Source organism: Geotrypetes seraphini, chromosome 10, assembly GCF_902459505.1.
Source record: "Geotrypetes seraphini chromosome 10, aGeoSer1.1, whole genome shotgun sequence".
Classification (NCBI taxonomy): Eukaryota; Metazoa; Chordata; class Amphibia; order Gymnophiona; family Dermophiidae; genus Geotrypetes; species Geotrypetes seraphini.
This window is the reverse complement of record NC_047093.1, coordinates 7,334,987-7,347,580: the sequence shown is the minus strand read 5'-3', so window position 1 is coordinate 7,347,580 and position 12,594 is coordinate 7,334,987. Positions and strand designations below refer to the sequence as shown.

Below are 12,594 nucleotides of genomic sequence, written 5' to 3'. Positions count from 1 at the left end.
TCCTCCGCAGGAAACACGGTACATCTTCCTGCCAGATCACGACCGAGACTATCTGATGGTGAGAGCTGCACTCACTCATTCGCTGGTTGACCGAGGAAGGGATGCGTCGTCTCGGTGAGTTCTGGCGGAACCTCTCTCTCATCGCTAGGATGTTCTCTTTTGTACCTGATTTAGAACTATGCATAAAAACAGAGAAAATGATGGCAGTCAAAGATCCTACAGCATACGTGCCCTTCTTAGATCGTAAGCCCACTAGGGACAGGAAAAGCACCTGTATGTAATATGAAAACCACTTTGGCTGTACCACAGAAAAGCAGTCTGTCAAGAATCTAATATAATAAAATGGTAGGACGCGCATGCGCACGAAAAAAATCGTGTTCCCTGATCCGTCGCGGAAACACGATTGCGCATGCGTGGATTTTACGTCACCGACCTCTGTTCCTCCTCCACCATGCCACGCCAGCCATGTCCGCCGCCGGCCTCGAGCTCCTGGGGGCTGGCGGCGCGAGCCGCCTGACCGCTGCTGAGGCCCCGCCTCCCGCCCTACACGCTAGCCATGTCCACCGCCGGCCTCGAGCTCCTGGGGGCCGGCGGCGCGAGCCGCCCGACCGCTGCTGAGGCCCCGCCTTCCGCCCTACACGCTAGCCATGTCCGCCGCCGGCCTCGAGCTCCTGGGGGCCGGCGGCGTGAGCCGCCCGACCGCTGCTGAGGCTCCGCCTCCCGCTTCCGCCCTACACGCTAGCCATGTCCGCCGCCGACCTCGAGCTCCACAAAACGGCCCTCACATCCGCGAACAGGGTTGCCATGGAAACAGAGGGGATCAGGAGCTAAACAGAGATTTAAAAAAAAAAAAAAAAAAAAACAACAACAGTGCACAAGGACATAGACACACAGACACTCACAGAAGGACAGGGGGCTAAAGAGACAGATTGAAAAAAATAACAAAACACTAAGGAGAAAGAGAGACACAGGTAAGGAGTGCTGCTGGGCAGGGGGAGCAGGGAAGAGGAACAGGGAGCAGGGAAGAAGTGCTGCTGGACAGGGGGAGCAGGGAAGAGGGACAGGGAGCAGGTAAGGAGTGCTGCTGGACAGGGGGAGGTAAAAGGCAGGGAGAAGGCCTACTGCTGGACAGGTGGAACAGGCAAGGGGTGATGGTTGACAGCCGAGGAAAGAGAGAGACAGAAAGCGGCCAAGAGGAGAGAGAGAAAAAGAAAGAAAGAAATAAAGACACACACATCTATTCTAGCACCCGTTAATGTAACGGGCTTAAAGACTAGTCTAATAATAATACCACCATCTAACACCTGTCTTGCTGATGTTCTCTGCGGAGGTTTGTTAAGGTGTGTCCCTGCCATGGCCGCTAAACTGATCGCGGCAGGGAGATTCCCTTGCCGCAATCAGTTCATCGGCATTTTGCTGGCCTACATTTCAGGTGCCTATCGCAGCCCTAGAGAGATGCCTAGGGCCGCCTAAACTAACCGAAGGCCACTTCCAGGCAAAACCATGCCCACGCCTAGACTTAGGCTCACAAATATGCCTACAATGTAGGCAGCCTGCCTCAGGATGTTGTTTTTTGTTTGTTTTTTTTAAACATAGGACACCTACCACTGCCTACAATCGAGACGCCATTTATAGAATTTTCCCCTTAGTCCAGTGATTTTCCACTTTATCATTCCGTTAGAAAAATACAGAACAAAAAAGTGGAAAATCATTGGACTAATCCTCCCCCCCCCTTTTACAAAAGCACAGAAGAGGTTTTTAGCACCAGCCGGTGCGTTGAATGCTCTGCACTGCTCCAACGCTTATAGGAACTGTATGACCGTCAGAGCAGTGCAGAGCATTCAGCGTGCCGACTGGTGCTAAAAAACCTCTTCTGTGCTTTTGTAAAAGGGGGAGGGGGTAGGTATATAGCCCTCAATGGAGACTTCCCCAATTTTATTGGTTGGGCTGAGAACTTTCCAGTGGTCCCTCATATTCCAGGATGTTTGACCTACTGCAAATATTGGGGAGAGATGGTGCATAGGGAGAGAAAAAGAAATATTTCACACTATGATAAAGGGAGAGATGCTGCATGGGGGGGGGGGGGAATAGAAAGGTTTGACCCAGGGCACAAGGCAGGGAGAGAGAGAAGAGAGATGGTAGACAGTGGGAAAGAAATGTTGTACAGTATATGCAGTGGAAGGAAAGGTAAAGAGATGGAAGATGGATGGTGAGCACGGAGAAAGAAGAAAACATCAAATGGACAGGAGACCCTGGTGAACGAGTTAACAGAAGACAAACAGAAACTAGAGCCTGGGACCAACATGATTTCTCTCCAGCCATTGAGGATTTCTCCCAGGATCGGTCTACTCCCATATTTGACCACCTTAGGTTTTATAATTTGATCCACAAATTTTTGCATTAGGACTTTCAGGGACCCCTGAAGAAGACAGGGCTGTCGAAACACAGACCGTGTTGGGTCCATAGTCCCCATTACTTGGATCCCAGACACCTCGTCATGTGGATTGATTGACTGTATTTTCAATAAAAACCTGCATCTTGGACATCATCTTCTCCACAGTGTTTTTATTCTTGGTTGACCTTTGGTTCTGTGGAATATTTAGGGTGAATTTATGCTTGTGCCTTGAATAATAAAATGACCAGAAGTAAACCTTATCAGACAGCCTTTTCCCTATATTGCCTGCAAAGCGGTTTGGAAGAACCAGACCAAGAACCGAACCTCGCAGCTGTCAGAGTGAATCCCCTTTACCACGACAATTTACCATTGCCATCCTTCCGACCAGTTTCTACCCCAGTCGGACATGTTAGATCCAATATCACGGGCGCTGAGCTTATTAATTTATTACAATTAAACTTGAGATAATGCCGTAGTTTGCCATGGTTTAGGAAAGTCCTTAAAACTTATTTGTTGTCAGATTGTTAGTTGAGTTTTGAGTGTTGACTGATAATTATGATGTTGTATATGAATTTTAAAAAATTTATTTTGTGTAAATTCAATGTCAGTCCCGTTTTTCAAGCTATTGTTTTCAATCTTTCATTAGTTTTGTGGCTTATGACCCGTTTGAATTATGACTTTACATCAAAAAATGATTTAAAACATTTAATTACATAAATATATTCATTAGTTGCCTCGTATTAGGAACCGTGTCAAGGGTTATGCTGAAATTTATGCTGTCCCTTGAGCCAACTTTCGGTTTTATTGGATATGCGCAGGAAAAACCACCATTTTCTCACTACTCTCTCACCCCCACTCCCACCTTTTTATTTATTTAAAAATTTATATACCGCATTAAAAAAAACTATGCGGTTTACAAAATTACATGCATACATATTAAAAATACTAAAACATGTTTTATGAACAAACACAATAAAACATTAACTAACAGGATCATTATTAAAACCTTTTTTCAAATTCATCCAAGATGGAAAGACAAAATCCCATAAAAACATTTACAGGACGGTGAGGCTTTGACAAATAACTGCGTTTTCAACATTTTCTTAAAATTCAGTCTCCCATCGCAAAATCTCAGAATACCAGGCAGCGCGTTCCAAAGCTTGGCCCCAATCTTCACACGAGAGACTAACATCTTCCTCTTCAAATTCAACTTCATGCCATTTTCAGATCTCAAACATTTTCTGGGTTGATAGATTTCAAAAAACGCCTTTAGTGCCCATGGGGAAACGTGATATAAGATTTGCCGTAGGATTGAGAGAATCTTCAACTGGACTCTCTGCTGCAGTTGTTTCGACACCGGGGTTTTCTCGTATCCCGCTTTCTGTCCCGTCTTCTGTGAAATGGCCAAAATGTACATGTTTGATTCCACTGAGAAATGCTGTTTGTACCCGCAAAAGCCATTTTCTTTGGACCTGAAGCATGAATGTCAGTTGGCCAATAATTTGTGAACACTTGAGAACAGAAGCCACAATTATAATGTCTTCAATACCAGACTAAGTGCACCTTCGTAAAAGGAGCCCCAAGTGCTGAGATTCCACCTATGGGCACAGCTCAATTTTCAGCAGCTGCGCTCAGTGTTTTGTTTTGGGGGTTTTTTATGCCAGCTGCGGTAGCAAAATCAAATAGAGATATTCATCACCGCTATGCAGACAGTGAGCAGCTCGGAGAGTCTGGGCGCTTTCTGAGCAATTAGGACAGGTTTTGTTTTTTTTAATTTCGCTTCTCTGTTCTCTTGATAACTTGTCGCTCTCTCCATGCATTGCATGACCTTTTCCGGATCCTTCTCGGAGGGTCTGAAAGGCCAGTTAAGGAAATTTCTGGAAAGAGACTGCCGTTTTCCAGATGATTCCTTATGAACGCCGGGCCCACATTTAAGAGTTTGTTTCACCTCTTATCGATACGGCTCTATATGTTAAATTGTGTTTAGCTCTGGGTTGTGCTATGTGACTTAAGATACTGCTTCTCTTTCCTCCCCCAGCCCTACCAAGTTCTTTGGTGAGAACCTGAGAACGGAGCAATTCAAGATGTTGCATCCAGATTTCATGCGCTACCTTAGAAACAGGTGAGGCTGCATTCTGTTTCCCCCTCCGTCCCCCCACTCTGCTTTATCCCTTCCACCATCCTCTCTTCCTTCTCCCCCACCCCCTTCCCCACATGGCTGGCTTAGACGTAAGGCAAACTGGGCTTCTAAGTATTGCTGCCCAATTCACCAATTCAAATTGATCAATCTTCCCCCCCAAAAAAATGGACACTCCAATTCAGTGAACAACCCTCCCCCCTGGAGAGTCCTGATATACCTCCAGGGCCTCCTAAAACAGCAGCAGCAATGGACAGCTATCGGACACAGGCTATGAACAGACTGTTCGCGGCCTGCCCCACCGTGGTCTTCTCTCTTCTGCATCACTGATGATGTGGCAAAGGAAAGCCCTGGCAAGCAGACCATGAACAGCCTGTTCAAAGCTTGTCTCTGCTGGCCATCCATCACCACTGCAACTGCTGATGCTGCTTTCGGAGGCCGATGATATGTCAGATCTCACAGTGGTGGTGTGGTGGAGGGGTCCATTGGGAAGTGCTGCACAGGGGGATGGGAGGAAGGGGTAGAAAGCTGCTGCACATGGGGGGAGAGAGAAGAGAAGAAGAATTGTTGGGGTAGAGGAAAGGAAGGTAGAGAGGAAACAAAGGGGTGAGAGGGAGAAATCCTGCATATGGTGGAGGGGAGGGAGACATACATGGAGAAGAAAGAGGGAGAAATGTTGGACATAGGGTGGAGGGCGGGGAGAGATGGTGCATAGGGAGAGAAAAAGAAATATTTCACACTATGATAAAAGGAGAGATGCTGCGTGGAGGGGAATAGAGAGGTTTGACCCAGGGCAGTGAAGAGAGATGGTAGACAGTGGGAAAGAAATGTTATAAATGCAGTGGAAAGGAAGGTAAAGAAATTGAAGATGGATGGTGAGCACGGAGAAAGAAGAAAACATCAAGTGGACAGAAGACCCTGGTGAGCGAGTTAACAGAAGACAAACAGAAACCAGATCCTGGGACCAACATGATTTAAATAATAAAATGACCAGACAACAAAAGGTATAAAAATAATTTTATTTTCTATTTTGTGATGACAATATGTCATATTTGAAATGTGTATCCTACCAGAGCTGGTGTTAGACAGCGAATGTGAACTAGGACCTAACAAAGAGAGGAAAAGTCTTTTTTTTTTTTTGTTTATTTTGTTTATACCACTGCACCAGAATGGGGTGGGTGAAGAGGCTGCAAAATAAACCTACCATGATGTTTGAAAAACATCTGATTGGGCAGGAAAAGTGAATCAAATCAAAAAATCGTTTCAGTAGGCTGAATCAAATTTTTTTCCCTTGAATCAGGTAGCACTACTTCTAGGGAGCAGCAAAGACTGGCTGCTCTCAAAGCACAATAATAGGCTCTGATGCAAGATTAGCTCACCCCCTAGTGGTTGTCTTGCAGTACTACTGCTGGGAGTCAAGCTGCCAAATAAAGAAACATAGAAGCTCTCTAATTTGTGGGGATCCTGCACTTATTTATGACTGGGAATAGCCACTGTTTAAACTGGAGACTAGGATTGAAGGGCCTTTGGTTTGACCCAGCTTCACAATTCTTGTGTTCTTATATTTGTTTTCTTTCAGAGGGTTCAGCAGAGAAAACAGTTTTGCTTTTTGATTTCAGGATTCTTTTTTCATCAATATTATACTCCACAAACCGGGATATCTACAGAGCTTCCACAGGAGCAGCAATGCTGCTGGCGGCTCTACACACCTGCGACCAGGTACAGCACAATCTCGGCTCATTCTGTGTCCGTCAGACTCCTGCTTTTGCACGTTCTCTCTTTATCCTGTGCCAAGTTTTTCCTTAAAATGGAGATTGCTATAACACACAAGGATAAATTATAAGCTTTGTGTGACGGTTTATAATATTTTATATGGTCAAGAACCATCATATCTGCTAGAATTAATCTCCTTATCTGTAGATAGATCAGGACATGCTTTAAGGAAGCAGTTTTACCATTAATTTCCCTCCCCAAAATAAATTAGGTCACTTACGCAATGGAATGCATATTTGCATTATCAGGCAACTCTAATCTGGAACAATCAGGCAACTCGAATCTGGAACAATCTCTCCCCTCATCCTTAAGCAATACTTTACTATCTTTGGTCCATTCATCCTTGCACTAATTAATGAAAGTCTTCAGCAAAGTATCATGCTCACAGCCTGGAAGGAAACCATTATTCATCCCATTATCAAGGATCATAACATCAGTCCTGAGGTCAAATCAAATTATAGACCAATTGCAAATATCTCCTTCCTAGCGAAGTTGACTGTGAAGGTGGTTTTCAATCAAATTTCTGAGTTCATAGAAAAAGACAATATTTTACATCTAAATCAAACAGGCTTCAGGCAGCATCACTCTACGGAACACTCCTTAATTGGTATGTCCACCTCCATACTCTACTACCTGGATCATCACAAATCTGTTCTTCTAATATCTATTGACCTCTCATCAGCTTTCGACACAATTGATCATAATCTTCTTTTAGAAAGACTACAGACTATTGGTATCACAGATCAGGTTCTTTCCTGGTTTAGATCCTATTTCACTAATCGATCCTCGATTGTGTCCTTTAACAATAGTATTTCGGAGCAATTCTCAGCAACATATGGCATTCCTCAAGGGTCTATCCTTTCTCCCCTATTATTTAATATTTTTCTTGCACCATTGATGATTCTCTGCCAATCCATTGGCTTCAACGTTTTTGCTTACGCAGATGATATTCAACTGCTACATCCGCTAGACTCCAATGATCCCCTTGAAACAACAGCAATCAATAAGAAACTTGAACTGATTCACCAATGGCTTGAGGCAAATAGACTAGCTCTTAATGTTAACAAGTCAAATGTTATGCTCTTCCCCTGGAAAGAAGGTCATAAGCTCCTGTTAACAATTTCTATTAAAGGTTCTATCCTGCAATCGATCAGTAGCATTAAGATCCTTGGGGTTATCTTCGATTGCAAACTAACCTATCATGAACATATCAGTAGTATCGTGAGATCTACCTTCTTTAGACTACGTCAAATTCGTTCAGTTTCTAAATTCTTATGCCCCAAGTCACTTAATACACTAATTCATTCCCTGGTGATTTCAAAAATCGACTATTGCAACGCACTATTTAAAGGAATTACCCAAAAAGAAATCTGACGTTTACAGATCGTTCAAAATGCTTCAATTAAACTCATAAGGAAAGCTAGAAAATTTGACCATGTGACACCACTACTTAAGAAAGCGCATTGGCTTCCAGTTGCGCACCGCATAACTTATAAATTAAGTCTACTGACTTTTAAATCTCTTCTCTATAAAACTCCCTTCTTTATTCATAGACTATTGATTCCCTATACTTCTCCAAGATTACTCAGGTCTACTGACCAACATCTATTAATAGTTCCCTCACTTAAAACCATAAATACACGGTGGCAATTTATTTTCTCCGTCACAGCCCGCCAAATTTGGAATTTACTCCCAATTCACGTACGTAAAGAACTTAATCTTGATAGATTCAAGAGCAAGTTAAAATGCTTTCTTTTTTAAGATGCATTTAACAACTAGAAAATTAGATTAAGTGCATCAACTGAAGCTTAGTTCTTAATTTCCTTGAAGCTCACTGCTTTCCCCTTTCCTATTGTTTTTTTTCCCTTACTCGTCTTATTTACTATCATTAACTTGTATTTCTTTCCCCATTTTTTCCTTTTGTATCATGTTTTGTCAAGTCAGTTGTATTTATCTGGTTTGTTTCCCCTCGATATCTGTAATTTACTAATTTACTGTTTTGTACATCGCTTAGAATCTTGAATAAGCGATTAATCAAATCCATAATAAACTTGAAACTTGATTTACTGTTTTTAAGCGGTTTTTAGGAAGCTTTTAAAAACATTTTTATTTAAGAAATTTCTATCTTGAAATTGATTATGTTTATTGTATTTTAAGGAATTTGGTAGTATACTAAGGGCTCACAATCAAAATGAAAATATGTCTAAAATCCGCCTAAATCAGGCACTAAAGACAGGTCGTCCAAGTACCGATAATCGAAATAGGTTTTAGACCTATTTAAAAGCAGCTTAGGCCATTATACTGCCGCTGTGTGCCCAGAGTGAAAAGGGCGTTTTTTGAGGAGTGGTTAGGGCGGGAGGTAGGCAGGATGTAGGCCGACCTAGACTTAGTCTTCCTGCAGCGATAATCGAAAGTTTAACAGGTTGCCTGTACAGAACTTATAAATTTTAACATAGACCAAGTCAAAACAGGCATAAGTTCCAGCTCGGGCTGCTAAGCTGATCGCAGCTGCCATGATCAGCTCACCGGCCCAGGCAACCCAACCCCCACCCCCCTTAATGACCACTGCAGGAGGGATGCCCAATCCTTCTTGTCCGGTACCCACCATGATCCCCCCAATCTCTCCTGCTGACACCCCCCCCCCGAAAGGTTGCCGGCAGGAGGGATGCCCAGTCCCTCCTGCCGGACACCCCCACCCCCCCCTAGGTAGCCCACCCTGGCTCCCCCAAGCCCACTCCCACTGGACCCCCCCCACCCAGACCCCTCCCACCCCCGCTCAACCCCTCCCCCCCAAGCCTACCTGGACACCCCTAACCTTGTTTAGATGGCCGGCTGGGTCCTTCCTGTGTCTGGCCAGCAGGTCCGCCTTCACTATAGGAGGGGCCTTAGGCACCTGGATCGACTTGAATCTTAGGCCCATTTCCCAGTGCATTCTGGGATGCACTGAGAGTGGCCTAAGATTCTGATTGGCCAGAATCTCTTATAAAATACCTGAGGAACTGTGAATGTCTCAGCCTGAATGTTACGGGTTGAATTGCTAAATGCTGCTCCTTGTGGCCCTGAGCAAGTCACTTAATCCTCCATTGCTCACTGCTTTGAATGTCAGCTTTGAAATGCCAAAGGCTCAAAGAGATGGTATACAAGTCCCCATTCCCTTTCATCAAGCCCAGAATCCTGTATTAAATATGACCAACCCAGGTCCCAAGTACCAGGCAGAAACCCAAAGAGTAGCAACATTCCAGAGCTGAGATTGTGATGTCATAATGCCTCATTCCACCAATGCCTAAGAGCCAACCTCAGCGGTGATGTCACAATGGCTTCACTGTCCTATACTTGGCTCACATAAGAACAGCCATGCTGGGAGAGACTGAAGGTCCATCAAGCCCAGAATCCTGTATTAAATATGACCAACCCAGGTCCCAAGTACCAGGCAGAAACCCAAAGAGTAGCAACATTCCAGAGCTGAGATTGTGATGTCATAATGCCTCATTCCACCAATGCCTAAGAGCCAACCTCAGCGGTGATGTCACAGTGGCTTGATTGTCCTAGACTTGGCTCACATAAGAGCTGCCATACTGGGACAGACGGAAGGTGTGCTGACTAGTAGAGCTGCTGCCTCCACCCAGAGGTTGTGAGATCAAATCCCGGTGCTGCTCCTTGTGACCCTGGGCAGGTCACTTAATCCTCCAGTGCCCACCACTTTGAATGTCAGTTTTGAAATGCCAAAACCACAAAAGGCGGTATTCAAATCCCAATTCGCTTTCCTTTTCTAGATACCTTCATGAAAACGGGGCTTCACCCAATTACCTTTTCAGGACAATGAGTAGAGAAAACTTTGATTCTAGGCTAAGGCTAAATCTAATGGTGTCTTATATACCGCTATATCTCCTACTGGATTCAAAGCGGTTTACAAAAGATTACAAAAAAATTACAAAGGGTGATTAAGAACAAAAACTCACCTGTTCCTGAAGTACCTAGATAGTTGACCCGTTCCTCCTTTTCCCCTACTTAACGGTTCTCTGGTCATTTCCCCCACTTGTTCTCCCTTCCCTTAATTTCTCTCAACTTGTACTTCTCTAATCTTTTGTAAACCGCATAGAACTTAACGGTACTGCGGTATATAAACTGTTATTTATTATTATTAGTATTATTACCTTATGGTTTGAGTGAAGAGAGAGGTTTTCAGGGATTTCTTGTTCCATTTCTTCTCCTTCTTTTCAGGTCAGTGCTTTTGGATTCATCACTCCAGATTACAAGAAATATTCCAATCACTACTTCGACAAGACCTACCAGCAAATGATCTTCTACAGCAACCACAATTTCAAGCTGGAGATGGACCTGTGGCAGAAATTCCACAGAAAGGGCATTATAAAGCTGTACAACAGGCAGTGACACTGGGCCCACTCAGGACACGTCACACACGTGTGCAGTGGTAAAACAGTAGCCAAAGAAGGGCCGCAGAGGCATATCCTGCTGCATCTAGATCCAGCATGCACTATACCAATGAAGGGTACGATAAAACAGGTTTACAATACACAGAGACATTCCATAGAGTCCGGACTATTTCAGCAAAACAACTGTGATGAACTTAATCTGTATTTATTTCTTTATTTTATGTTTGCTGACCCACAATGGACCACTACAAAGATATGCAAAAACAAAAACAGAGCATGAGACGTGGTAATAAGAACCCAGAAACCCCAGTACAAAAATCTTAAATATAATTGATATCCAAACAACCGATCTTGTACAACATATGTCTACAATCATCTCTAGGAAGCTTCATTCCAAATAATTCAAACAAATATGTAGGACTAGTATTTGAGCCCGTTACATTAACAGATGCTAGAATAGATGTGTAGACTTTAAGCACAATGGGGCGCTGAGGCGTTTCTTTCTGTCTTGTCTGTCTTTCTTTCTCCCTGCCCCCCTGTCTGTCTGTCTTTCTATTTCTTTTCCCTTCCTTTTCCCTCCCATGTCCAGCAGTACCCCTTCTCCCTTCCTTTTACCTCCCCCTCTCCAGTAGTACCCCTTCCCTGCTCCCCCTGTCCAGCAGTAACCCCTCTCCCTTCCTTTTACCTACCCATATTCAGGCTCCCATTTCCCCTTTTACCTTCCCTATTTCCACCTTTTTCCAAACTTTGACATTGCAATACAATTAATTGAACATAAAATACTGCATAAAACGCACTATTAACTACACAAATAATACATAAAACAATCATTTTCTCCTACCCTCTTCCCAATTATTAATACAATATGACATATGATGTGATTACAATATTCTCTCTATCCCTTCCTCTGTATCTTAATTTCCCTTCTTATCCTTCAGTTCAGTCTCTTTTTTTTCTTTCTCTCTTATCCTCTGTATCGTCCCCCCCCCCTCCCCCACCTTTCTTTCTGGCTCCCTGGCTTTTCCATCAGCTAGAGGGAGCAGTTTCCTCAGCTGTTGAGTTACTTGCCGGATCAGGCGCTTCTCTTTCCTCTTCTAGCCCTGTCCTCAGCCCATCCTTTCCCATCACAGCCCGGAAACAGAGAGGCAGGGACATGGTTGCTGGAGACACTGTGGCTCGCTGCCACTTTCCTTCGTGTCCTCTTGCATTTGGGAAGCCAGGCTTCAGCCATCTTCCGCCGCGGCCTGCAGCCGCCAACAGCTGCCGCGGCCGACATCCGCCTCAGGGGATTCTCGCGCATGCACACACCTACCTGCGGTGACCTACAGTGCATGGAAAACGGGAGCACGCAGGTGGGAGTGCGCATGCGCGCTTAGGGCTTTATTAGATTAGATTACCATATGGCTCCTGAAAAAGGAGGACGGATTGAGACATCTGTGTTTCAATGGAAGTAGAACCCGGCTGTCTCAATCCGTCCTCCTTTTTCTGGAGCCATGTGGTCAGTGGCGTGGTAAGAGTTGGGGGTGTCCGGGGCGGTGGTGCCCCCACTCCACACTCCCACTCTCCCTTCCCCTCTCTCCATACCTCTAAATCTTCACCAGAGCAAGTGCTTGCGCCAGTGTTGGATTTCCCTCTGATGTCACTTCCTGGCCCCATGACCGGGAAGTGATTCAGAGGGGAACCAGGCTGGCGCGAACAACAGGCAGGAGAAGTTGCTCGCACTAGCATCTACAGAGGTACGGGGTGGAGGGAAGGGTTATGCGAGCATGGCGTGATGTGGCAGGCAGCGTGGAGGGGTGCTGGCGCCCCCACCAACACGGTGCCCCGGGGCGGTCTGCACCCCCCCGCACTTCCCTTACTATGCCACTGCATATGGTAACCCTAAATACAGAGCC

At 44.8% G+C, this 12,594-nt stretch overlaps 1 protein-coding gene across 1 annotated transcript in view; it reads left to right on the top strand.

The window, feature by feature from the left end:
* LOC117368311 (alpha-N-acetylgalactosaminide alpha-2,6-sialyltransferase 2-like) overlaps positions 1-11,107 on the top strand; it is a 33,744-nt gene extending 22,637 nt beyond the window's left edge. Inside the window, exons 4-7 of the mRNA XM_033961849.1 lie at positions 11-114; positions 4,434-4,517; positions 6,152-6,251; positions 10,527-11,107. Coding sequence (XP_033817740.1) covers positions 11-114; positions 4,434-4,517; positions 6,152-6,251; positions 10,527-10,697 — 459 coding nt within the window. The 3' untranslated portion in view covers positions 10,698-11,107. The remainder of the gene's footprint in view (positions 1-10; positions 115-4,433; positions 4,518-6,151; positions 6,252-10,526) is intronic.
* The last annotated feature ends 1,487 nt before the right edge of the window (positions 11,108-12,594 follow it).